The sequence below is a fragment of the Grampus griseus genome, assembly GCF_964374135.1.
Source record: "Grampus griseus genome assembly, chromosome: 17".
Lineage (NCBI taxonomy): Eukaryota > Metazoa > Chordata > Mammalia > Artiodactyla > Delphinidae > Grampus > Grampus griseus.
In genome coordinates, this window is record NC_139011.1 from 29,435,296 (window position 1) to 29,459,635 (window position 24,340).

The 24,340-nt window shown below is 38.1% G+C and overlaps 1 protein-coding gene across 3 annotated transcripts in view; it reads left to right on the top strand.

The window, feature by feature from the left end:
• The window catches only part of RSPO2 (R-spondin 2), a gene marked incomplete at both ends in the record, with an annotated part of 159,257 nt that extends 139,471 nt beyond the window's left edge, over window positions 1–19,786 (top strand). For all 3 annotated transcript variants that reach the window (XM_082675193.1, XM_082675194.1, XM_082675195.1), the window contains one exon: window positions 19,674–19,786. In XM_082675193.1, the coding sequence (XP_082531319.1) occupies window positions 19,674–19,786 (113 nt within the window). The remainder of the gene's footprint in view (window positions 1–19,673) is intronic.
• Between the last annotated feature and the right edge of the window lie 4,554 nt (window positions 19,787–24,340).

Sequence of the window (24,340 nt, forward strand, 5' to 3'; positions counted from 1 at the left end):
TTTCTGTCTTCCTGGTTGTTTGGCCTGAGATGTCCAGCACTGGAGTTTGCAAGCAGTTTGATAGAGCTGGGTCTTGGTGCTGAGATGAGGACCTCTGGGAGGTCTCACTCTGATTGATATTCCCTGGGGTCTGAGGTTCTCTGTTATTCCAGCGGTTTGGACTCAGAGTTCCCACCACAGGAGCTTGGGCCCGAACTCTGGTCTGGGAACCAAGATCTTGCAATCTGGTCACTGGTGGTTCCTCCCATCCACTTAGGTGTCCATGGTCCCCCACCGGTGCCTGGTAGGTGCCCTACTTGTGAGGAGACATGAATTCCATGTCCTCCTATTACACCATCTTGACTCCACCCTCTGTTTGTGGATTTTTTGATGATGGCCATTCTGACTGGTGTGAGGTGATACCTCATTGTGGTGTTGATTTGCATTTCTCTATTAATTAGTGACAAACATTCCAAAATTTAGTAGCTTAAAATCAAGAATTTGATTATCATTTTGCATGGATCCAAGAGTGGACAGGTTGTGGCTGGGAGGGTCTCACCTGGGGGCACTCATTCTGTTGTGTCAAGTGACTGCTGAAGGTGGACCCATGTGTAGGCTTCTTACTCCCATGTTTGGATCCTGGGCTGGCATGGTGGAACAGTTGGTGCTGGCTGTTGTCTCTCTATTCACATAGCCTCTCCATGTGATCAGCTTGGGTTTCCTCACAGGATGGTGGACCCAGAATGGAGATGCAATGCTTCTAATGAAAGAAGTTCCAGAATATTACCTCTGTCATGCAAGCTGCTAAGGCCAGTCCAGATTCAAAGGGAGTGGAGGAACAGACTCCTCCTGTGGATGAAGTGTGGCATACGCGTACAAGTAAGGAAGAAAATGATGGCAGCTATCTTGGGGTCACACACTATAGTGTTTCTCACTGCTCACTTTACTCCCCAATATAGAAGGCTTCCAGTACTATACAGTATCATTGCTTGGTTAACACAAACACATCTATCAGAGTTTATTGAATTTTATTAAACAGGTAATTAGGTTATTTAAATTTCTTTTTTAATTCAGAAAGCCTTGGTTGGATTATTGCATAGATGTTTTCAAGGATTTTAGTGATATTCTGGGAAATTAGTTAGGATATTTTCATAAACTGGAAATAAATTACTTTTTCCATTTTGGAAATAGAAGACAGGTCTCCATTATCCAAAAATTTGCCATCCAGCATGTTTTCAGGAATGAATTATGTTCAGATAATGAGGATTACTGTTTTGAAAAGACAGAAATATACTTAAATATACAACAATTATAAAGTATAATGCCAAAGTTTTCATTTCTTGAAAAAACGTTGCAGAATATCTTACGAAACCAAGTAGTTGATTAGCATTTATGATACAGTAACACTTTTGTTTACAGGATGTATATATATATATACATATATATATATGTATGTGTATATATATATATATATATACACACACACACACCTTTGGTTAACTATGGTTATTTCTGGGGGTTGTTTTTCTATTTGGGGAGTGGATATTTTACAGTGGTTTTGTATTTTTTAAAGAAATATTATACTTACTAAAAAGTACATGTAATTTATATTTACTGTTTAAAGAACAATGATAAAATCATCCCTGTACCCTACCATTCAGTTTATAAAGTAGAAAATTATCTCTGACTTCACCAAGATTGCAGAGTAGGAGATCCCCAGCCCCCATCCCTCCACAAAAATCAATAATTAGACAGCTATCCACAAACAAAAACAGCTCTGGGAGAGCTCTGGAATCCACTTGAGAAACTTCAGCAACCTAGTGGAACAACAAGTCCTGAGAATAACCACACAAAAAGAGAAGGAAGAATGTTTCCTTTCACCTCCATCATCCTATCCCCCAAGGCTGCACTCTTGGCACCAAGGAAAACTCCCCAGCTGGAAAGAGTTTGCCTCACAGGGAGAGGAAGAGTGGGGTGAATGACCAGCTTCCCCAGCCTTTTGGAGTATTACATGAAGGACCCACTTCAGTCACCACCACCAGAGACCAGTAAACCTGAGACACGACCCATAAAGATGTGTGGGAACGAGGAAGAAGAGCACGGGCTCCAGTGTCAGATACACAGTGAAAGAAGCCACTGCTCCCAGTGACGTGTCCTACGGATGAAAACAGCAGCTTTCACTACTGAAGAAACCAAGGGCCAGCACAGCCATCACAGATGTCACTGGGTTTTTGCCCCCCGGTATTCATGTTTGCTGACACCAGCCACCTGAGTCCCTCCCTGCTCCCCTCTCCCTCCCACCCCAGCAAAAGCCCAGGATCCTCTGTGGCTGCATGCGTACCAGATGCCAGCCCAGAGCCCCCCAGCTGACCTTGCTGCTGTGTGTGCTCTCTGGGCTAACCCCTCCAGCTGTGTAGCTGCGCACTGCTTATCTGACCTCCACTGCCATGTGTGCACCTGTGACCAGGTCTTACAGCCATGGAAGTGCATGCTGATACCCAAGGCCTCCACAGCTGCTTGTGGTCCTGGATCTGGCCTTGTCTTCTGTCACTGGCCTGCACCACTGGGCTCATCTGCAGCAAGCCACAGCTGCATGCCTCTGGCCCAACCTCCATCACTGGAGAGACTACACAGCCACAGGAGGGAATGTTGACAGCCAGGGCCCCCACAGCTGCTTGTGGGTCTGGATCTAGCCCTGTCTCCTATCACTGGCCTGTACCACTGTGCTCACCTGCAGCTAGCTGCTCCAGCTATATACCACATGCTACCAGCCTGACTCCTGATGCCAGGCTTCACTGCTGGCACCAGAGATCAGAACCAGAAGCCAGCACCCTCACAGCTTCCAGTGCACTGCAGTTGACCTTAGCCCTTACTGCTTGCCCTGCTTCCCACCAGTGTGTGTGTGTTTGCAACTGGCCCCTGCCACTACACAGCTACCTGCAGCTGGCTTCCTAAACCTGAGTGTGTGCACACCACTGGCTCCAGCCACTACTGCTGCCTGCCTTGGTGCCTAACGTCTGAACTGGGAGTCACCAGTGAAAACCCCAAAAGCCCTTGTGGCCTCTGAAGACATCCTTCCCCCTGCAGCATTCACCAAAGACCATGCAGTTGAGAGGGTGCCTACTCTTACCGTTCAACATATTACTGGAATTCCTAGCCAGAGCAATTAGGCAAGGAAAAGAAATAAAAGGCATCCAAATTGGAAGGGAAGAAGTAAAATAGGCTGTTTGCTGATGGTATGATCTTGTTCCCAGAAAAAATTTAAAACTCCACCAAAAAATTGTTATACCTTATAAACAAATTTAGTAAAGTTTCAGGATACAAAATCAACATACAAAACATCAGTTGCATTTCTGTACACTAACAATGACCTACTGGAAAAAAGAAATAAAATAATCCCATTTATAATAGCATTAAAAACAGTAAAAAAAAATTTTAGAAATAAATTTAACTGTGGAAGTGAATGTTCTATACAAGATATTAATGAAAGAAATTGAAGAAGACACAAATAAATGGAAAGATAGCCCATGTTCAGAGATTGGAAGAGTTAATATTGTTAAAATGTTCATACTACCCAAAGCCATCTATGGATTCAGAGTAATCTTTATAAAAATTCCAATAGTATCTTTCACAGAAATAGAAAAACAATCCTAATTTTCATATGGAACCACAGAAGACCCCGAATAACCAAAGCAATTCTTGAGAAAGAACAAAGCTGGAGGCATCACACTTCCTGATTTCAAACTATATTACAAAGCTATAGCAATCAGAACAGTATGGTATTGGCATAAGAGCAGACACACAGATCAATGGAACAGAATAGAAAAGCCCAGAAATAAACACACACATATCTGGTCAACTAATATTTGACAAGGAAGCTAAGAATACTCAATGGGGAAAGGACTGTCTCTTCAATAAATGGCTTTAGGAAAACTAAATATCCACATGCAAAAGCATGAATTTGAACCCTTATCTTACATCACCAAAAATTAACTGAAAATGGATTAAAGACTGAAATGTAGGACTTGCGACCGTAAAATTCCTAGAAGAAAACATAGGGGAAAAGCTCCTTTCAGAAGAGTTGTATTACTTTACACTTAAACCAGACATATATGTAAATACTTCATTATTTTTTTCATCTACTTCATATTTTAATTTGTGCACTTATTTTGAATGTATACATATATAGGTACATACCAATCGTAGTTGATAGTATATAAAATTCCCATGGAGTAGCACTTAGGGAAAAAACTCTTTGCCTGCATAACATTATGCGTTAAGATAACCCTTAATGGGAACTGATCTAATTTCTACCTATAAAATAAAATTTTGCTGGCATTAGGGAATATTTATTACTCAGTGGGAAAGCCACAGTATTTCATCAGTGTACTCAACTTACATAATGTGCAACTTGTGGAGTTATGTGGAATGAATTTGGAAAAGGATTTATGCTCAAATATTACTTTTTTTTTCCTTTAACTTTATTTATTTACTTTTTATTATCACAGTTTGGCACAGAGAATACATTTATTCAATTCTTTCCTGCTGGAAAGACCATTAATTTTTTGGCTTTCTCTTGTAAAGAGACCTAGGAATGACAGTATGAGGAAGGAATTAGGAATCAAGGAAGGTTATTAAACATGTCCGTGGCCTCTGGATTTCCATGCACTCCATAGACAGAGCGATTTACACAGGAATTAGTTTCGATTGCTCAAATCTAATATTACCAGTTAAGTCGCTAATACAGTTTTGCCTGGAGAGAATCCCTTATCTTTGCTTTTTTCTTTATCTCTTTGATAATGTGAATGTGGCCAGGCACATTGTAGCCATAGAAGAAACCATTTCTACCCTCTGTTTGCTTCTGTTCCTCAGCCTTCAATAACCTCAGATTCCCCCATCCTGAAGAACCCCTTGCTCGCCTCTCCTGTCTCTCTCAGAACAGTGCTGTGTAGTGGAGCCTTCACTCTCATCTTCCCTCTGACTTACTCCAGCCCGGCTGGTCTCTGCATTCAGCATCACTGAACTCCTGCCTTAAAGGTCACTGATGACATCCTAATGACCAAATCAAATGCCCATTTTCTTTTCTTTTCATTTTTAAATAAGAATTGTATATACTTCACGTGTACAACATGATGATTTGATATACATCTACATAATGATTACTGCAGTTTAGCTAATTAACATGTCTTCTCACATAGCTACTTTTTGTGTGTTGGATGAGAGCACCTGAAATCTACTCTTAGCAAATTTCCAGTATGTACTACAGTATTAGTAAACTGTAGTCATCATACTGCCTTTTTACCTATTAAGTATTTCTTTAATACTTAGAACAAAATGGCATATGACCCAAATGTTGCCATTTTGTTTTTGTAACATCTCCCATGCCAACTTCCCCAAAGGATCATGTGTTTAGAACCTCTTTATGATTCAGTCTCATTGGTGTTTTTGTAATGGAAATCCTTAGGATAGGACCTATGACAAAGCAATCTTTATACCAGCTTTATACCAGCTTATAAGCTCTAACTAGTAGTAGTATAGTAAGCCTTCAAAAATCATATCCTATCATGATGAAAATGTTTCCTTGTCATTTGGGTGACATCAGTGATTGATTTCTAAATGAGGAAATATTTCTAAAATGGTCCCCTAGACCAATTTGTATTTGAGTTGAGTGGTAGCCATAATAATCATTTATGTCTCCCTCCTTTTCATTCCTTCCTCTCTCCCTTCTTTCCTCTCACCACACAACTTCCTCTTGTCCAGATTTTTGGTTGTTTCCATATTTTATTTATAAATACAGGAACTGGAGGAGAGATCTTAAGTCATGCTCTGCTCTTAGTTAATAGGAATCATTTTCCTGTATTTTATGGCATAAAAACTGGATGCTTAAAGAAACTCTGCTCTTCAGTGCAAAATGTTCTGTCAGAGCCGGAAAAAAAGCATTGATTAGTGATGACTCCAAACCATAAACTTTTACTGGAGCAATTTTGCTACTCCTTTTGAGTTTATAATTAAAATTAAAATTAAAAATTAAAAATTCCTGAGATTTTTTTTAGTCTTATCTTAAAAGAAACTTGTAATTTGTTGGTCGTAATCCTAAAGAATATAATTTTATGCTGTAAGATAAACACACATATATTTACATGAAAGTAAGCTGTTCTCTCAACTAATGTGCCCAGATAGTCTATGGAGGCGGATATATTTTGGATACACATGCATTGATGAATACACACACACCTCAGAGAAACTGTCTCCAGTAGTTTTGAATAGCCTACCTCATTGCTACTGAAACTTTTAATGACCCAGAATTTAAGTTTAAATAGTCATTAAAATATATCTGCAGTTCTCTTTCAAAAAAAGACTTGATTTATGTTAGAACCAATTTAGCTTTTAACAATATATTTAAATGGCATTATTTGGTGGAATTTTAAATTTTTCTATAAGAAGACTTGGAAACACATTAATTTAAGGCAGTTTAAAAATATTTATTCCTTCAAAAAAGTATCAAAGTATAAATCTTATATTTATCACCCATACATTTTTTTTCTGTTTTGTATTAGAATCAAACTGATTGGAAGCGATTTCCAGAAGTTTCTTAATTCATTCCTTGTTTTCCAACTGTGTTCTAATTAAGCTGTTGTCAGAAAAATGGTTACCTAATTTTTGAAAAATGCTACAGCAGAAAAGCTTTTCATATCTGTTCTCAGTAACTCGGTCTTTAACTTCCCTAATAGATAAAGAAATTATTATGGTTGTATTATAGGTTTGTAGCTATAATTTTATGTATTTTTGATTAGCAACATAGTGAAAAGTAGAAAGAAGTTCTATTTTAGAAGATAATCTTTCACATATCCTGTGAGCATTGACATCTTTTTTGTTTCTCGGCAAAGCATTCTCTGTAGTCTTTCCTCAAAGTCCTTTTTAAAATAACCATTTTCATGTTGATGCTTTTAGGTCAAGTTTCAGCTCAGGTCCTGGAACCTGCCCTGCTCAGACTGTGAGAGTATGTATTCTATAACATAGTAATAGCTCACTGATATTCTTTTATGTAGTTTTTCTTATCAAATTCCAGGTGATGTCTTTACTGAAATTATAGTAGTTTGGAATGCAAGACTCCTCTTGGATATCTGATTCAGTGATGATTTATTTTAAATAATTTCCATTACATTTAAAATTTTTTCATGTTATATGTAAGCTTTTCATTTCTCCTTTTTCTTTAACACCTAAGTCAAATAAAACTGATTAGGACATAGTGATATAAACATGACCATGAGCAATGCTTGGGAAATACTACAGATGCTTATTATGTAAATGAGTGTCTGTGTGTGTATGGATGTTTAGCACTTTCTTTTGATTTCAGTTTATATTATATGTTTAACAGTCTATGTACTTTTTCTGGAGAGTGAAATACCATTTCCAGTTGGGGGGAAGTAAACTCATTTTATTAAACAGTAGAATGTTTGTGAAAAAAATAATTATTAGCTATATTCTGCTCTTTTAATATCTGGCAATCACCAAGATATTAGGATTCAAGAAAACCCAGCAAAGGTTGCAGACTCTTTGAAACCTTAGAGATGTGATGTCTCTAATAATCATTAGGTGTGTTGAACATGTTATTTAGAGTACCTTGTAAAATATGTTTCCTCTAATTGAAATCCATTGCTGCTATTTGGGTGGTTGATAGAGATTCTACAGTGACCAAAACATTTGTCTGGTCTTTACTTATAGATGGAGACTATTTATTTTGGCAAATATTTGTTTATTTTCCTTGTTCTGCAAGAATAACAAAGAAAATATGCCCTTGATCATCTTGGTCTTGTAACAAACCAATGATGGTCCCAGCCTCCATTTTATGAATTTAGTGGTTCAACCCTTTGACTGAAGACCTATTCATAGGGTTTGTGGGAGTTTATGATTAAAGGGAAGAGTGTAACACTGACTCCTTCCTCCTCTTCTCCCTCTAAGGAGATCACATTTATTATACCACAAAGGTGATGAGAGAAAGTATAGCATAATGGATAAGAGTGTAAGCTTTGGGACGAGACTGCGTTCAAATCCAAACTCTACCACTTACTGGCTGTGCCATCTTAGGTCACCTTACCTCTCTGACCTGCTGGTTCTTCTTCTGCAAAGTGGTACCGAAGAGAGTATCTATTTCATAGGAATATTTTTAGTATGAAATGAGTTGACATATGTAAAACACTTAGTGCCTGGCTCACAGCTAACAGCAGCAGCATGAAGATGATGATGATTTAATAACATGGAGGAAACTCATAGTTAGCATCTTTCTGAAAGAAGGAAAAAGACTTGTAATATGCTTCCTTCTTTCTGGGATACAACCAATAACATTTTATTTTATTTATTTATTTATTTTGCGGTACGCGGGCCTCTCACTGTTTTGGCCTCTCCCGTTGCGGAGCACAGGCTCCGGACGCGCAGGCTCAGCGGCCATGGCTCATGGGCCCAGCCGCTCCGTGGCATGTGGGATCTTCCCGGACCGGGGCACGAACCCGCATCCCCTGCATCAGCAGGCGGACTCTCAACCACTGCGCCACCAGGGAAGCCCAACCAATAACATTTTAATACCTCTGGTATTTGCGTCACCTGGTCTAAGGGGTCCTTTTTTGTTTGTTTTTCCAATTTTTGAAGTGCCAGATCTGTATCCTAGTAAAAGGCAGAAGCTCCAAATTTGATGATAATTTTAATTGTTTTCAACCATAGTCTTGTTTTCTTTTTTTTCTGTCCAACTCCTTAGAATTTCTGCAAACCAAGTAGATTGTCTTTCAAACCAGAATCTGTTGAGTGAATTGAGAGATTCTTTAGAGTAAAGCAAGTTTGTGGAATATAACCACAGGAGAAATGAATCTGCTGTAACATGAGTGACCTACAACATGAGTGACTTAGCTTGAACAAAAAGATAAGGGACCCTTTCTTCATGTGTACATTCCTCTCAACACAGGCAGCTTGATCTCTGCTGCTTTCTCGGGGCATCACCACAAAGAGAACCTAGGGAAGGGAGTCTGGGCACAAAGACGCTTGCTTCGTTGCACAGTTCGGAAGCTACCTGTCAGCTCAGTCGGGAAGGAGGAAGCCATTCATTTTGAAGGGATGCCTGGCACTCCTTTCTTTATCCTGTTCCAAAGTCCTTTCTCTCTCCTGCCCACACCCTTTTCAGCACAGCGTTATGCTCTCGACTTGCATGTATCTTAACTTTGCACTGAATCATGTCTGAAGCTTAGCAAAAAAATTCTGGATTTTCCCTCCTGAAGGTTTCATTCAGGAGTCAGTGTATGGCTAGGAAACCTATATTTAAAAAAAGAAAGAAAACTCCCTGGAGGATTATACTATCTCTGGCCCATAAACGAGCTTTTGGAACCACAGGTCTAAACTTCTTCCAACTCTCAGCTGAAAAAGAAACATCCCGTGTCATCTTCCCTTGAGTTTTACCACGGGCGCACTGTTGACACTGAGTTGCGCTAAATGTGTTGCTTGACCCCAGGAAACTGAGGCTTTGAACGCCTTTAACCCAAGGAATAATTAATATGAGAAATAGAGGTTGTAGGCCAGTCCCAATGGGGAGCTAATATGGCCCAAGAGCACCCTGATGTGCTGGGGGACTGGGTGGGGATCTTGATGCCTCCAGCCTAGTATGTACTGATTAATTTGTTTGCTCAGCAGCCATTTAAATGATTATGAGATCAAAGAAGTTTTGCTGGGCACAAGGGATCCAAAGAGTATAGTGGAAAGAGTACAGGTTTTAGAATCTGCCAGATGTTGGTTTGAATCACTGCCGAGCTATGTGATCCTGAGCTGTTTACTTAACTTCTCTAAACCTATTTCCTCATTGGCAAAGTGAAAATAATGCTTACCTTGCGGGCTGTCATAAGGATTAGAAATAATACACACGAGGCACCTCATCTGGTGCTAGAATTGATTTAGCATGTACGTGCCAGGTATAGTATCTGCAACTTGACACACATTTTCTTTATCCTTTACAGCAATGCTGAGGTGGGTACCATTGATATTATTCATTCAGAAATAAGAAAACTAAGCCTTAGAAAAAGTAACTGATCCAAGATCACTAGCTTCTGAGAGGCAGAGCTCTGCTTTGAATCTATGACTGTCTGACCCCCAAACCCATGTTCTTAACCATGTATCCTGGATGCCTGCCTAGTCCAGTGTCATGTGAATCACCCACCCCTCCAGGCTAGACCTGGGAGTGACCTATCCATGGACTGGCCAGGCATCCATGACTCTGTAGTTTAACTGAGGGGGAGTAAGGCATGTTGAGTTCTTCTCTTGGGAATATGCAATTAAGGCAAAAGAGACTGAGGCCGTTATAAGAGGGCGGTAAGCTGGAAGGGCATGGGTTTATTCAGGGCCAGGGCTGCCTTCATAAACCATGTGTAAGCTGGAGTTGAGAGCAGAAGCCATGTAGGGTCCAGGAAGAACAAGAGAGTTCGCTTGATGATGGATGACAAAGACCCTATGGTTTTGGTTCCTGACCACATTCAGCGTTCAGATCTAGCCCAGACATCTTTGCTCTAGCTCACCATATTAATTGAGATAAATTTGAGTGAATATCTGTAACTTAGTTTTTAGGAAGCCTCTAACCAGTACTCTGTGGCACATATTGGCATTACATTGTAGCTATTTGTAATTATTCACAAACTAGTAGCCATGAAATATAAGCACACATAAAATTGCAATAAAAGGTGGTAAATTTTTTAGTTAGGGAGGTTCAAAGTGCTACAGGGGCACAGAGGAGGGGATGCAGTTATGGAGGCTGGAACATGTATCCCCTCATGTCACCCTGTGTTGACTATCCTCATGTAAGGCCTGCCACTTAGGTAAGCCATAGGCTGGACTGATAACCGACGCTCTGACGTAGCTACCATGTAGAAACCATTATTTACGTTCTTATTGCTTGTAAGTATGTCTTCAAGTTCCAAATTGTGTTGAATCCAAATTAAATAAATGCTTGCCGTATGATGATAGTCCTACATTTCATTTCTTGGACTTTTTTTTTTTCATTTAGTTAATGGTTATCGATTGAAGCCCAAGATGAAGGGATTAAATCATCTTATTCAAATGGAGTTATCTTAAAAGGTACCTTCCATTATAGTATGAAGTCAGCTTTGGAGCAACTTGGAATTCTTCTCTGGTTATCCCATCACTCCTAATCAAATGAAATCAGTATCATTTTCTCTGCAAAACCTGATTTTTTTTCTGACTTAATTTAAGAGTGGCAAATGAGCCTGATTGTTTTCTGCAAATTTTATTTATTTTGAGTACATTCAGGGTGCATAGCTGCGTGACATTCTAGCAGAACGGTTTGCTTAAATTTTTTGATGATGTTCAATTACATGAGAATGTGTCTGAAGCACTTACAGTGCATGGTCCATAGCAGGAATGTCCACCAATCCACTTACCCCACCACGAAATTTTATAGATTGCATCTTGATAAAAGGTAAGGAAAAGAATAAGCAGTGAATCAATGCAGTGTATATTTACAGAAAGTCTCTAAGTTACAGATAAGTTGTCATGTATGCCGTATTAACAGTTCATAATGGGTTTTCAGTTATGATGAGGCCATGGGTTTTTCTCATAGAACTCTGTCAGAGTAATATTAGCCGTCTTCTAATACTCTTCTGTCTTTCTTGAAAAATAACTCTATTGCTGTGTTCTTATCCAGGGACTTTTATTTTTGTTTCTTTTTGGTTTTGTTTTTTTTTTCTTTTGCCATACGCGGGCCTCTCACTGTTGTGGCCTTTCCCGTTGCGGAGCACAGGCTCAGCGGCCATGGCTCACGGGCCCAGCCGCTCCGCGGCATGTGGGATCTTCCTGGACCGGGGCACGAACCCATGTCCCCTGCATCGGCAGGCGGACTCTCAACCACTGTGCCACCAGGGAAGCCCCAGGGACTTTTAAAGCTGTAAAATTATATAAGAGAGAAATATTGAGACCTGGCTGCAAGTCCAGCTCTGCTGCTAATTAGCTGTAGGAACTTGGATAGGTCACTCGGATTTCTCTGTGCCTGGCTTGCTTTATTTCTAAAGCATTTAGCAGAGCTGGACTAGAGCAGAGGGTAGTAATGTCGGGTATACTTGCTGTCTCTCCACCCTCCCCAACATGGTCCACTGCCTGAGGCTGGGAAGCCAACGTGATCAGAAGCCTTGCTCAGGAGTCACCACCTAACAATCAGCTTTTGTACTTGATGTTAAATCTCTGTGCACTCCCTGCACCAGAAGATAATGACGATCATTCTTAGATTTACAACTCCATTCTTTTTTTTTTTTTCTTCTGCGGTGTGTGGGCCTGTCACTGTTGTGGCCTCTCCTGTTGCGGAGCACAGGCTCAGCGGCCATGGCTCACGGGCCCAGCCGCTCCGCGGCATGTGGGATCTTCCTGGACAGGGGCACGAACCCGTGTCCCCTGCATCGGTAGGCGGACTCTCAACCACTGCGCCACCAGGGAAGCCCTACAACTCTATTCTCATAGATAAGAGACCTAAGAGAAAAGGACCTGTTCTTTGCAGGTAGTTTATGTTAACTTTCCCCGTAAGAAAATGGGAACCTGGGTTTGTGAATAATGCTTTTTTCCCCTAAATCACTGTTTGAATAGCAGATTTCATCTTTATTTTCTTTTCTCTTAGCCTCCTTTACCTTCAAACATCTTTTTAATAGAGATGTAATTACATTTTTCCTCGTGCAGCATTTGGATCTTGCTACCTATTCTTAGTCCACCACAGAGCTTACCATTGGCTAAAAAGAAAAAAAGGCGACCTTCACTTGGGGTTAAAAGAAAGTATTTAAGAAGTTAGAGCCTAAAAGCTCCCCTGTATATATATTTTTAACCAGAGATACTCTTACAGTAAAAGTGAATTATTGCCCCCTTGTGGTAGAGTTATATATTTATTTTTTTCACACAAATGAAATTTTCGACAGGATGATTTTAGTTTTCACTACTCTGAAACTCTTTGTCCTTGACGGTGAACCTAAAGTAGTCATGAAAAGAACTCGAGACATTTGTGAAACCACCTCTTTTTGTTTATTCTCACCTATCTTAAACTCCATGGAATCTTGTCTAAACTGATTTTTTTTTTCTTTCCTGTTTGAGGTACCAGATTTCTAAGGTACCAGATTGTTTAAGTTAAACAAATCAACTGGAGTGATCAATGTTGTGTGGAACAAACCTAGATATTATTTAGGTTACTTTTCTGTAGTCTCTACTGCTTCAAATGGGTTGGTAAGGGCTTGGTAATAGAAGTTGTATCTTAGACCCGAAGAACAATAATTTTCTCCAGAGCTATACAATGAGGAAATTTTGAAACACCATGTGCAAGAAATCTTAGTGGTGATACATTTAATTCATAAAGGTTCAGGTCATCCTCAGGATTAGCTTTTCTCTTCCATTTTCATCAAGTTGAACAATGCAACAAGATTTTTTAAACCAAATGGGACTTCCTTTCAGCAAAATAGGCAACAGACCTCATGCCTACTAAAATGTCTTTGAGTAGAGGCCTCGAAGAGAAAGGAAGCCATTTTGTACTCTTCTTTTTGCAACAAAAAATATGGTAAAATTTTACAGATAAAAGAACAGTAACACACAGTCAGAATCGGCTTATTGAATCACAGCTTACAAATTAGTATAAATCTGCATAGGTAGTAAGTATTCTGAATTCTGAATGACTTTCATGTTTGTATGTTTAGAGAAGCCCATTTTGTCAGTTGTCACTCTCCACCAATAGCCTTGTAAGATGAACAAGCCAACTGGTAAGCTATCTCCAGATTGTGTATAGATTTTGAAAGCACATGCTCTTTTTTTTTTATAAAGATGAAATGACTAAGTGACCACTTGGAAGTTTCAAGTTATGACTTGAAATTCAAGATGTCCAGTAAAGTTTCCTTAGTAGATGGCTTGTTATTTTTCAACACTATGACATTTATTGGTTTGTCTCTAGATTATTCTTTTCTCAAAGAAAATTTGATCACAGTCATCAAACGACTATTGAACAATTTACCAGTCCTTTAAAAAGACAACGATCTCTCTCTGTGAAATGTTTTTAGTAGAGTGTATTTTTGAAAAATCAGATAGATGTTACTTAAAATGCCAATTAAGGAACTCTGTACTGTAAAGGAGCCAAATAGGTTCATTGGCTTTACTCGTTCTAGCTCAGTCTCTGACTCTCCAGCTGATGTAAATAAATAACCATCAATATGTTGTTCTGAACCATTATGAACAGTGGAGAGATTTTTATCTTGGACGATGTAGAATATAGAGGGGTAGGTCCCAGTCATGCTCATCACATTTGCCTACTTGGACACCTTTCTAGATACAAGAAGCTTTGTGAGCCAACATCCATTCTTAATGTCTAAAATATTTAGGTTAGTAGTTCTTAAACTTTCATGTGTTAGATGCAATTGTGATTGATCCCTCCACTAAGGAACCTGCTTACCCCCACAGTAGGAATGCTTTTGAATTACAGGCTTTTCCTTACACCCATTTATGACAAGTTTTAGGGACAAGTAACAGTAGTACTCTTGGGAATAAATTTAACTGTCATGGCCTTAAAATACAAAATACTTCAATTCATAGCTGAAAAGAAACTTTATGATTTCTGTAATCATAACAAGAGGTCATAAAAAATTGTAGTCGGACATTTAGGTAATTTACAATTGTTCCAGAATTATAGTAAACATCTCTATGCAGAAATCTCTGTTCAACGTTAGGTTATTTTCCTAGGATAGATTCCTAAATCTGAGTCAAAAGTTAGGAATATTTTTAATGCTTTTGTATACATTGCCAGATGGCTTTTCAAAAAGACTGTATCAATTTTATATTCTCATAATGCATCCTGATGCTGTCTTACCATTTTCTCACTAGCTTTTTACATATTTTTACTTTTAAGAATCTTTGCAGTGGCAACTCATCTTAGTTGGAGGTTTTAATTATGAGATTTGATTCTTTAAATATATTTATTAGCTATTTTATTTCCTTTATGAATTGTATTTAGGTCTTTTGTCTCTTTTTTGAGCTTTTAAAGTATTTTAGGAATCAGCTGGCATTTTTCCAGAGAATTATCAATCACTCTTAAATAAATAAATCTCTATTGCTACTCATTCTTGGGCAAACTAAAGTTGCTCATACGAGAAAAAGAAATAACCCAGTTACTATTTATTGTCAACATCTCAGTCCTTGTGGCTTTAGATGTGGAAGCAACCTTATGTTTCACCTCCAGCACATCCTCTGAAGTATGACAAGATTCATCGAGTTAGTAGTTACAGGCTTCTTGTCCTCAGTTTTAGCTGCTTTGAAGGATGACTGGAGGTGATTCCCAAGTCTCCATGGTGAATTTCATAAATACAGTGAAGCCCAGGTTTCAAGTCAGCATCACAGACTTACCATTAAAATTTAGTAAAAATTGGTACTCGTTTCAGGTGATTAGCCTTGTCATCATAGTTGTGGCCGTAACAATGGTAACTATAGTTAATTACATTTGCATGGTGTAGCTTACTTTGCTCAGTTGTGTGTGTATGTGTTTGTGTATGTATATATAGAGAGAAGCTTTTATCTTTTTCCACAGTCACAGCTACTGAGTTTATTCTTCAATTTTCTTTCATTGTATTTACCATTAGGAAGTCTTTCTCAAAGCACTTAGTAATCATAATGCAAAACCTAGACAGCCTTTGTACCTTACTGATGTACGTACAATAACCATTGCTCCGATGATAAAAAGACTCTTACCTAAATCTAGTGAGAGGAAAAATCATTTGAAGACCTTCCTTGAATTGGGGAGCTTATGAAAGAATGAAATTCATGTCTGACTGGCAGTGGCGTCAGTATTTTCACAGCTTCATGTAATTTGTAAGTCTGCCTGATATCTTAGTTCAAAATAATCTGTCCTATTCCTGATTCTAAGAGCAGCAGTCTACGGCTGGATGTTACAAGTATTTCCATAAGGGACTGTTCACCTTTTCCTGTAGAAGAGTTGATAGGTTATCCTGTTGGACCATTTCCACATGTGTGCAAGTCAATGTCATTATGTTGGTTAGAGTGTGGCTTTGATAGCATCTTTCTAACTTTGTTCATTTTGATAATAACCTTGTCTCGCTAGTGATGGTTTACATACCTTTTCATCCTAGGAACACAACTTTTTCACACGATGCCTCATGACTTTCCAGTGAAAGATAATTGTAGCATCTTCATCCTATAAATGTAGAAACTGAGAGTCACAACCACAATGTATTACCAGACATCTCAGTTACAAGACTGCCTACCTGCCAGGTTTCCTTCCTCTCAGAGAGGACCTTTCTCTATTAAACCACATTGTTTTCCTTAAAAACTGTTATATCTGGGCCAGTCATCTTCTTGCATTCATATAACAGTGATGTAAAGATTTGCTCTGTAGATCAGATTCTGCCTGATCTTGAAGAGATTCCCCCAATAGTAATTTAAGGCCACTGCATTCTTCAAGTACTCAGGACAATGATATGAAGAATTTTTCATTGGAGTTGGACATAGCTGAAGGCTGACGGTCTCCTCATAAAACTCAAACCTTTTCTGCTCATCCTGGGCAGTACATTTGCCGAGTCTTCTCTTGTGAACTGAGAAGTAAGAAAGTTAAGTCCATGGGTTGAATTACTCTTTGGGTGACTGGCATCATATTTGCCCTTAAATGCTCAGGGTGAATGTACTTGATAATGTGGAACAATCTGAAACTACACAAGTCATTCTCTGAGTCTAAGTTCATAGTCACAGATGTAAAGAAGTTAAGTGGAAACAAATTAGCACACTTGTAGGTCCAATATAACTTATTTTCAAATATATAGATAAGAATAGGGATATATATTTCTGTTAGCCTTAATCTTACCAATTCCTTATATTTGAAAATCTTAGTAGAGTTCAGAAGAAAATGTGTGCAAGACCCTTTTCATACTCTATGTTAGGTTATGTTTTAATATTTTACTACTTTGAGTTGGCTTAAAGTCCAAACAACCTACTATGGACCACAAAATATTTTCAGGTAATTTAGAACTATCCATGGTCAAGTCTTGGCTAATCGTCTTAAGCCTTTGGTATTTGCAAATATATCCTACGTGACACGTGGCTGACCAAAAACAAAACCAAGCAGTGAACAAATAGCACAGAGATGTCATTTAAAAGAGACATCTGAGGAAAAATTTTAGGGTTGTAATAAGGTCTCCCGAAACATCTCTAGTTGGAACCAGTACCATAAAACTTATCGCCAATGGGATAATCATATAATCTATAAAATAAGTTTTCAGAAGCATTTCTGAATTTTTTGTCCCAGTATGAACTGCTTTATGCAAATATTGAGGAACTTCTATTACACAATGTTCTATCAGCTAGCAAACACAAAAACTACTTGATATTGACAATTACATCAGAATAATATGTTGATATTAGGTAAATGACATGAAATTAACCTTCTTTGAAAATGAGAGTTTGCAGTCACAGCATAGATTTGCTGTTAGTGAAGGAGTACACATCTAACATTCAACTACATAATTTATACAAAGAATTGAAATGGTGATTGGGAAAGGTTTTCTTTAAATTATATTCAGTATATTTTTATCTTAACAAAACACATTTTAAAATCTAGGAATGTTTGCATTATTTTTTCATTTAATTTTATTTTGTTTCTAGAAGAAACTCCAGCCTTTAAATAAATGAAACACAAACTGAATTTTTACATGGTAGTCAGCAATGATTTTTTTTAACTAAGGATTTTTTGGTTGTTTTTTGAGAGAAAATATAGAACTAAGAAAACCTTCCTCATAAAACTTTATAAGTGAAACTTCTTTTTAAATATGCTATTTTATGTTAAGTATTTCATCTCTCTGTCCTTATTAGGTGTGTCTCATCATTAGAAACAGTGTTACTAAATAGTTGTAACTTTACAGTTTCTTTGACTAATGATGCCTTGGACTAAAGTTTCATTGGGTAGGATTAACTACGTTTTAAGTTGGCAAAATGCCCTTATAACATAATGCCAGAACTTAATGAGAACCAGACGTTAACTTCAAGGACCTTCATAATTTAATATGAGGCATGCTTATATTCTTATTATTTTACTGTGGTGTCCTATTAAAAATAAGTTATTCTTTTTTATCTTTGTTCTTGTGATAAAAAGTTGAACTCAGCAAAGTTTTACTTATTGAATCTAGGGTCTTACGAGTAAGACTTTTCCATCCTCAAACAAGACAGACCCTTTCCGATCAGAAAGAGCAGAAATGAGAACCATCTCCCTTACTTAAAAATCTCATGGCATCCTTTAATCTCCTGTGACTCTGGTTTCCTGTGGCTCAAATCTGTCTTCCTAACCTGTGGTCTATTTCTTTTCCATGTCTTATATCAGCCACTTCTCCATTGCCTGGATTGAAAAGCTGACCAACTATATCCCTGTAATGAAAGGATCTTGGGAATATTGAGTTTCTTACGTGTGGGAAGGATGGAGAGCATGGATTAGAACGGAATGTTCTATTTGTGGTACTGATGACTGTGGTGTCTAATAGCTATACCTCACAGGAAGAGAAAGCTTAAGTTTTGTGGAACTACATGATAAATTGGAAGTAGGGACAGGTAGAGGAGGAAGAAGAGCTGACGGGAGGATTCTTTCTAGTCTGTGAGGAAGAACCTTCCTGTCCTGAAGGTGTATAGCACCAAACTTCTAATGCAGATGAACTTTCAAGCTCTTTTCTGTTCTAAAAATCCCATGATTCCTATATGCTTAGAACCCAAAGGACCTAAAGCAAATGCCTATATTCCTTATTCTTTTTTCTCACAGTCCTACGTAGACATACTTGCAAAGAAATGCTGAGACCTTATAAAGACTGGAAACCATACCACAAGATGGAGAAAGTAAAATACAGCAGAGGCAAAGGGAAAACTGCATCCCAAAACTCCTGATGGAGGAAAACCTCAACTATTTAGCTGTGGTCTGTGCTTCCTAGTGGCTAAGGCAAAGAGGGAAATAGGATAACAGGGTGTGATTTTCTGGTAGTAAAACACACACCTATCAGCTCTTCAGAAATAAGCATTTTTCTTGCTCTCAATAAGACCAACTTGCCTAGGAGGTTTGTATAAGAAGCCATAAGCCACATAAAAATGATGTCCTCATGAATTTTTATAGAAAATAAAGTACTCCACATATGTCATTTCATTTATTGGCCTTTGGAGAACACTGAGGGAATAATGTTAAAAGCTAGACGTTTTCTTCTCCCGTGGGGGCAGGGAGAGGGGCGTTTGAAACTTCTGGTATATTTACTGTAGATAGATGCTTATTTTCTTTTGACCCACTGACATATGGAGCAGTAGAAAGATGTAAAGATGTCTAGTAAAGGGTAGCGTTGTTAAAAGGAGGAGGGGATAAATGGAATTTTTGTGGCAGAATGATATTTGCAAGACTGATCAGGCCGCTGGGAGGTTTTTAAATATGCCAGTTCCCTGTAACAGGAAGATCAGTCTCTGTTTGAGACAGCATATCCAATTTAGTAAATTATTATTATTCCGTCAAAATTAATGTGAACAATTTTCTCTTTGAGGCTGCTTTTTCCATAGGTGATGTTTTCCAGATGGGCTTTGTATAAAACTCTTAATGTTTTGTGTTTTCTTTCCTAGAGAAAGAGCCTTTTCTGACATGTCTTCATTTCTTTCTCTTCCCCCTGTTGTAGGGAAGAGAGCGCCAAAGGCAAAGGAGAGAAAGAACAAGAAGAAGAAGAAGCTGATAGAAAGAGCCCAGGAGCAACACAGCGTCTTCCTAGCTACAGACAGAGCTAACCAGTAAAATAAAAGACACAGGGTGGTGTTTTTTTTGTTGTTTGTTTGGTTGGTTTTTTTTCTTGGTTGGGGGTTGTTTTTGCAAAAGTGCACAAAGCTACTCTCCACTCCCGGACACTGGTGGGTTGCATTTGCGCTGCTCGGACCAGTACCTGTTCCCAGTCACGTTGTGAGAGGAGGAGCCACGAGCGTGGTCTCTGTGTTATTTATGCTTTGATTTGCATCTGGAGACTGTGAAGGCGGGAGCTTGCGACCTGTAGCAGTGGCAGCAGGAGTAAGTGTACAGCATGTGACTCAGCTCGCTGTGCCCCCAGAGAGAGCCACCCCTGGTCCCACAGAGGGGCAGGAGGTGTGAGGCTGCAGACCCCCCACTGGAGAATTGACTTGTGCATATTTATGGAAAGACAGCGCTTGGCAGGCAAGTGCTATTTCGCTTGTGACCTTTATTTCTCATATTGCATTTTCAAGGATCAAGGTATGTGGATATCTGCTTAGTGTTACCACACGTGGTTCCCAACGTCTGTTACCTTCCAACTCTTGTGCACGGAGACTGCTTTTAGCTGGGGTTCCGCTGCAGGAATTCCCGTTCAGTTTCACAGCAGCTTGGATGTGTACATACTCTGCTGGGGCTACATATAAACCTCTTATTTACTGTATTTATGCTTTCTTCTGTGCAACAAGTCATACCTGATTAATATTATGTCACTTTGTTTCTAGTGGTTCCTAACCATTGTCTGGTAAATGACTGTTCTAGTTTTGCGAATTGATGAATGTTTTTCTGCCCCTTGAAACTTCTTAACTTTTCTTTTCTTTGTGGGCTTATTTCTCATTGTAAGGATAGGATAAGCTAGTTTGTACATAGGGTCAAATGACCCCTGTCAGAGAATTTGAATATCAATAGACCTTCCCTACTCCTGACCCCAGCTAAAGCTTGAGGCCTCTGGCAGTCAGAAGCCAAAACTCCCTTTGAGTCTAAGATGTGATGACTTTATGAAACACAACTGAAACATGAGGAATTACATGCAGTCACTTGTAGTACTCATCATGCAGTTTCACAGGTCAACTAGAGAATTTTTCAAACTTTTAATTACAAACTTCAATATGTATAGTTTCCATTTAAAGCAGTTCCTGACTTGCAATGACAGAGCATCTATCAATATTCTTAGGTCAGTGTAGAAATTACCATCTTATGAGACCATGCGTAGAACTGGAGGAGAAACATAATTCCTACAACTGCTGGTCAGATCTTAACAGGACTCCTTTGAACCAGAATTTCTTTCTTATCCAAGACAGAGAGGAACACTGTGCAGACTTCCCAGGTGACTTTCAGAGCAGTTGTTTCAAAAACATCACTGTCCACTTGGGGGAATCAGTTCTTAGAGGGTTTTGAATCGGCTTCTTCCAAAAGCATCACTATCTTCCTGGATGATCCAGAAGAAAATTAGAACAAAAAGGAATGGCTGCAGATTTTTGAGGAAAAATACAAAGGTAAAGCCTTTTTCTCACCTTGCATTTGCTAAACTACCTCTTCTGTATTTTTGTTTAACTTTTGAGTCAAAAGCATCTTACCAATAAATATGAATGTCGAATACGTCATTATGAAAATACTATTGCTATGAGATAATAAGCCATATATGAATGTTGTATACAACTTTAGGGTTTGCATTTAATCCTAAAGTGTTCACCTCCTTTCACATCTATTTACACTATATTCCTATTTACTAAGTGGGGAGGGGGCTTCTTTATATAGTGCTTCATCGTTAATAAGTCAATACCTGTTCTGTTTCTGGGATGTTCTTTTAGTGCATTAAAAAAAATCAAAATTATTCTTGTGGAGATATTCTTTTCTTTAGAGATATATTTAGGGGGAAAAAAATATTTAACAACTGTACCGCCAAATATTGGTCCTTAAAAAAAAGCAGACAAATTTTTAAAACCTATGTTTGTAACTACATGTAGGACACTAACTAGTTTAGCTATAAAGTGCACTGCAGCAGAGTGATTAAGAGTGGGGATTTTAGAGCCACACTACCTGAGGTCTAGTCTAGACTCTGAGGGTCGCCTGGGGCAAATTATTTCATCTCCCCAGATCTCAGTTTCCTAATCTGTAAAATGGAGGCAACAATATTACCTATGTCGCAGGGCTATGTCTTAAAGACTAAGTAAAATATGTGTAGGGCTGTGTCTTAAGGATTCAGTTAGGTAAAATGCATAAAGTACGGTCAGCACAGCATGGTATAAACTAAGCAATGCACAAGTTGTTACCTGTTACTCTTGTTGCCTCTGTCCTTAGCTATTTATTTCAAAAATAATTCTCCCTACCAACAAAATAGAATATATTTATGAAATCATCACTTCCCTTCAATCTATTTTTTTTATGTCTGGATATTACTTGCTCAAACTTTTACTCTTATGGGAATTGATTAAAGCTACCTGATTTCTAAGCCTTTACTTATAAGCAAATACAAACCAACAGAGAGAGACATACTATAGAGTAATTTACAGCTTCATGGTAATTACCCAAAGAAGATCTCGTGGTTTTCCACAAATGGCTATACCATTCCTATACTTCATACAATGTATGTTAAGTAGAACATATGAAACTGGTTTTCTTAGTATTTTCGGGTAGCTTAGCATCTGTAAAAGTAAAATATGGGACTACAACTTTCTCCAAGAAGCTTGAGTGGTATTCTGATAGGGATTACATTGAATTGTAGATTGCCTACAATCTACAATTGTAGGTAGTACTGGCATTGTAATCATATTAATTCTTCTAATCTAAGAAAATAGTATATCTTTCCATCTGTGTTATCTTCAATTTCTTTCATCAGTGTCTTATCATTTTCTGAGTATGGGCCTTTTGCCTCCTTAGATAGGTTTATTCCTTTGTATTTTATTCTTTTTGGTGTGATGGTAAATGGGATTTTTCCCTTAATTTCTCTTTCTGATAGTTTGTTGTTACTGTACAGAAATGCAATAGATTTCTGTATATAAATGTTGTACCCTGAAACATTACTGAATTCATTGATGAGCTCTAGTAGTTTTTTGGTGGCATCTTTAGGATTTTTTATGTATAGTATCATGTCATCTGCAAACAATAACCGTTTTTACTTCTTCACTTCCAATCCCTATCAAAATACCAATGGCATTTTTCACAGAACTAGAACAAATTTTAAAATTTTTATGGAAACACAAAAGACCCCAAATAGGCAGAACAATCTTGAGAAAGAAGAACAGAGCTGGAGGAATCACACTCTCTGACTTCAGACTATACTACAAAGCTACAGTAATCAAAACAGTATGATACTGGCACAAAAACAGACAAAAAGATCGACGGAACAGAATAGAGAGCTCAGAAACAAACCCACACACTTATGGTCAATCTATGACAAAGGAGGCAAGAATATACAATGGAGAAAAGACAGCCTCTTCAATAAGTGGTGCTGGGAAAACTGGACAGCTACATGTAAAAGAATGAAATTAGAACGTTCTCTAACACCATATACAAAAATTTTTTTAATTGGATTAAGGACCTAAACTTAAGACCAGAAACCATAAAGCTCTTAGAGGAAAACATAGGCGGAACGCTCTTTGACATAAATTACAGCAATTTTTTTTTGGATCTGTCTCCTAAAGCAAAGGAAATAAAAGCAAAAATAAACAAATGGGACCTAATTAAACTTAAAAGCTTTTGCATAGCAAAGGAAACCATTGACAAAATGAAAAGATGACCTACTGAACAGGAGAAAATATTTGCAAATTATATGACTGATAAAGGGCTAATATCCAACATATATAAATAACTCATACAACGCAACATCATAAAAATGAACAACCCAATTTTAAAAATGGGCAGAAGACTTGAATAGACATTTTTCCAAAGAGGAAATGCAGATGGCCAACAGGCACATAAAAAGATGATGCTCAAGGTCAGTAATCACCAAGGAAATGCAAATCAAAAGCACAATGAGATATCACCTCACACCTGTCAGAATGGCTATCATCAAAAAGAATACAAATAAATGTTGGCAAGGATGTGGAGAAAAGGGAACACTCTTGCACTCTTTGTGGGAATGTAAATTGGTACAACCAGTATAGACGTTTCTCAAAACACTAAAAATAGAGCTACCATATCACCCAGCAATGCCACTCCTGAATATATACCTGAAAAAAAACCCCACTAATTCAAGAAGATACATGCACCCCAACGTTCATAGCAGCATTATTTATAATTACCAAGATATGGAAGTAACTTAAGTGTCCATCAACAGATGAGTGGATAAAGAAGATGTGGTACATACATATCTACAATGGAATATTACTTAGCCATAAAAAAGAATGAAAATTTTGCTATTTGTAGCAAGATGGATGGACTTGGAGGGTATTATACTAAGTGAACTAAGTCAGACAAAGAAAGATGAATACTGTATGATATAATTTACATGTGGAATCTAAAAAATACAACAACAAACTAGTGAACATAACAAAAAAGAAGCAGACTTACAGATATAGAGAACAAACTAGTGGTTACAGTGGGGAGAGGGAAGAGAGAAGGGGCATA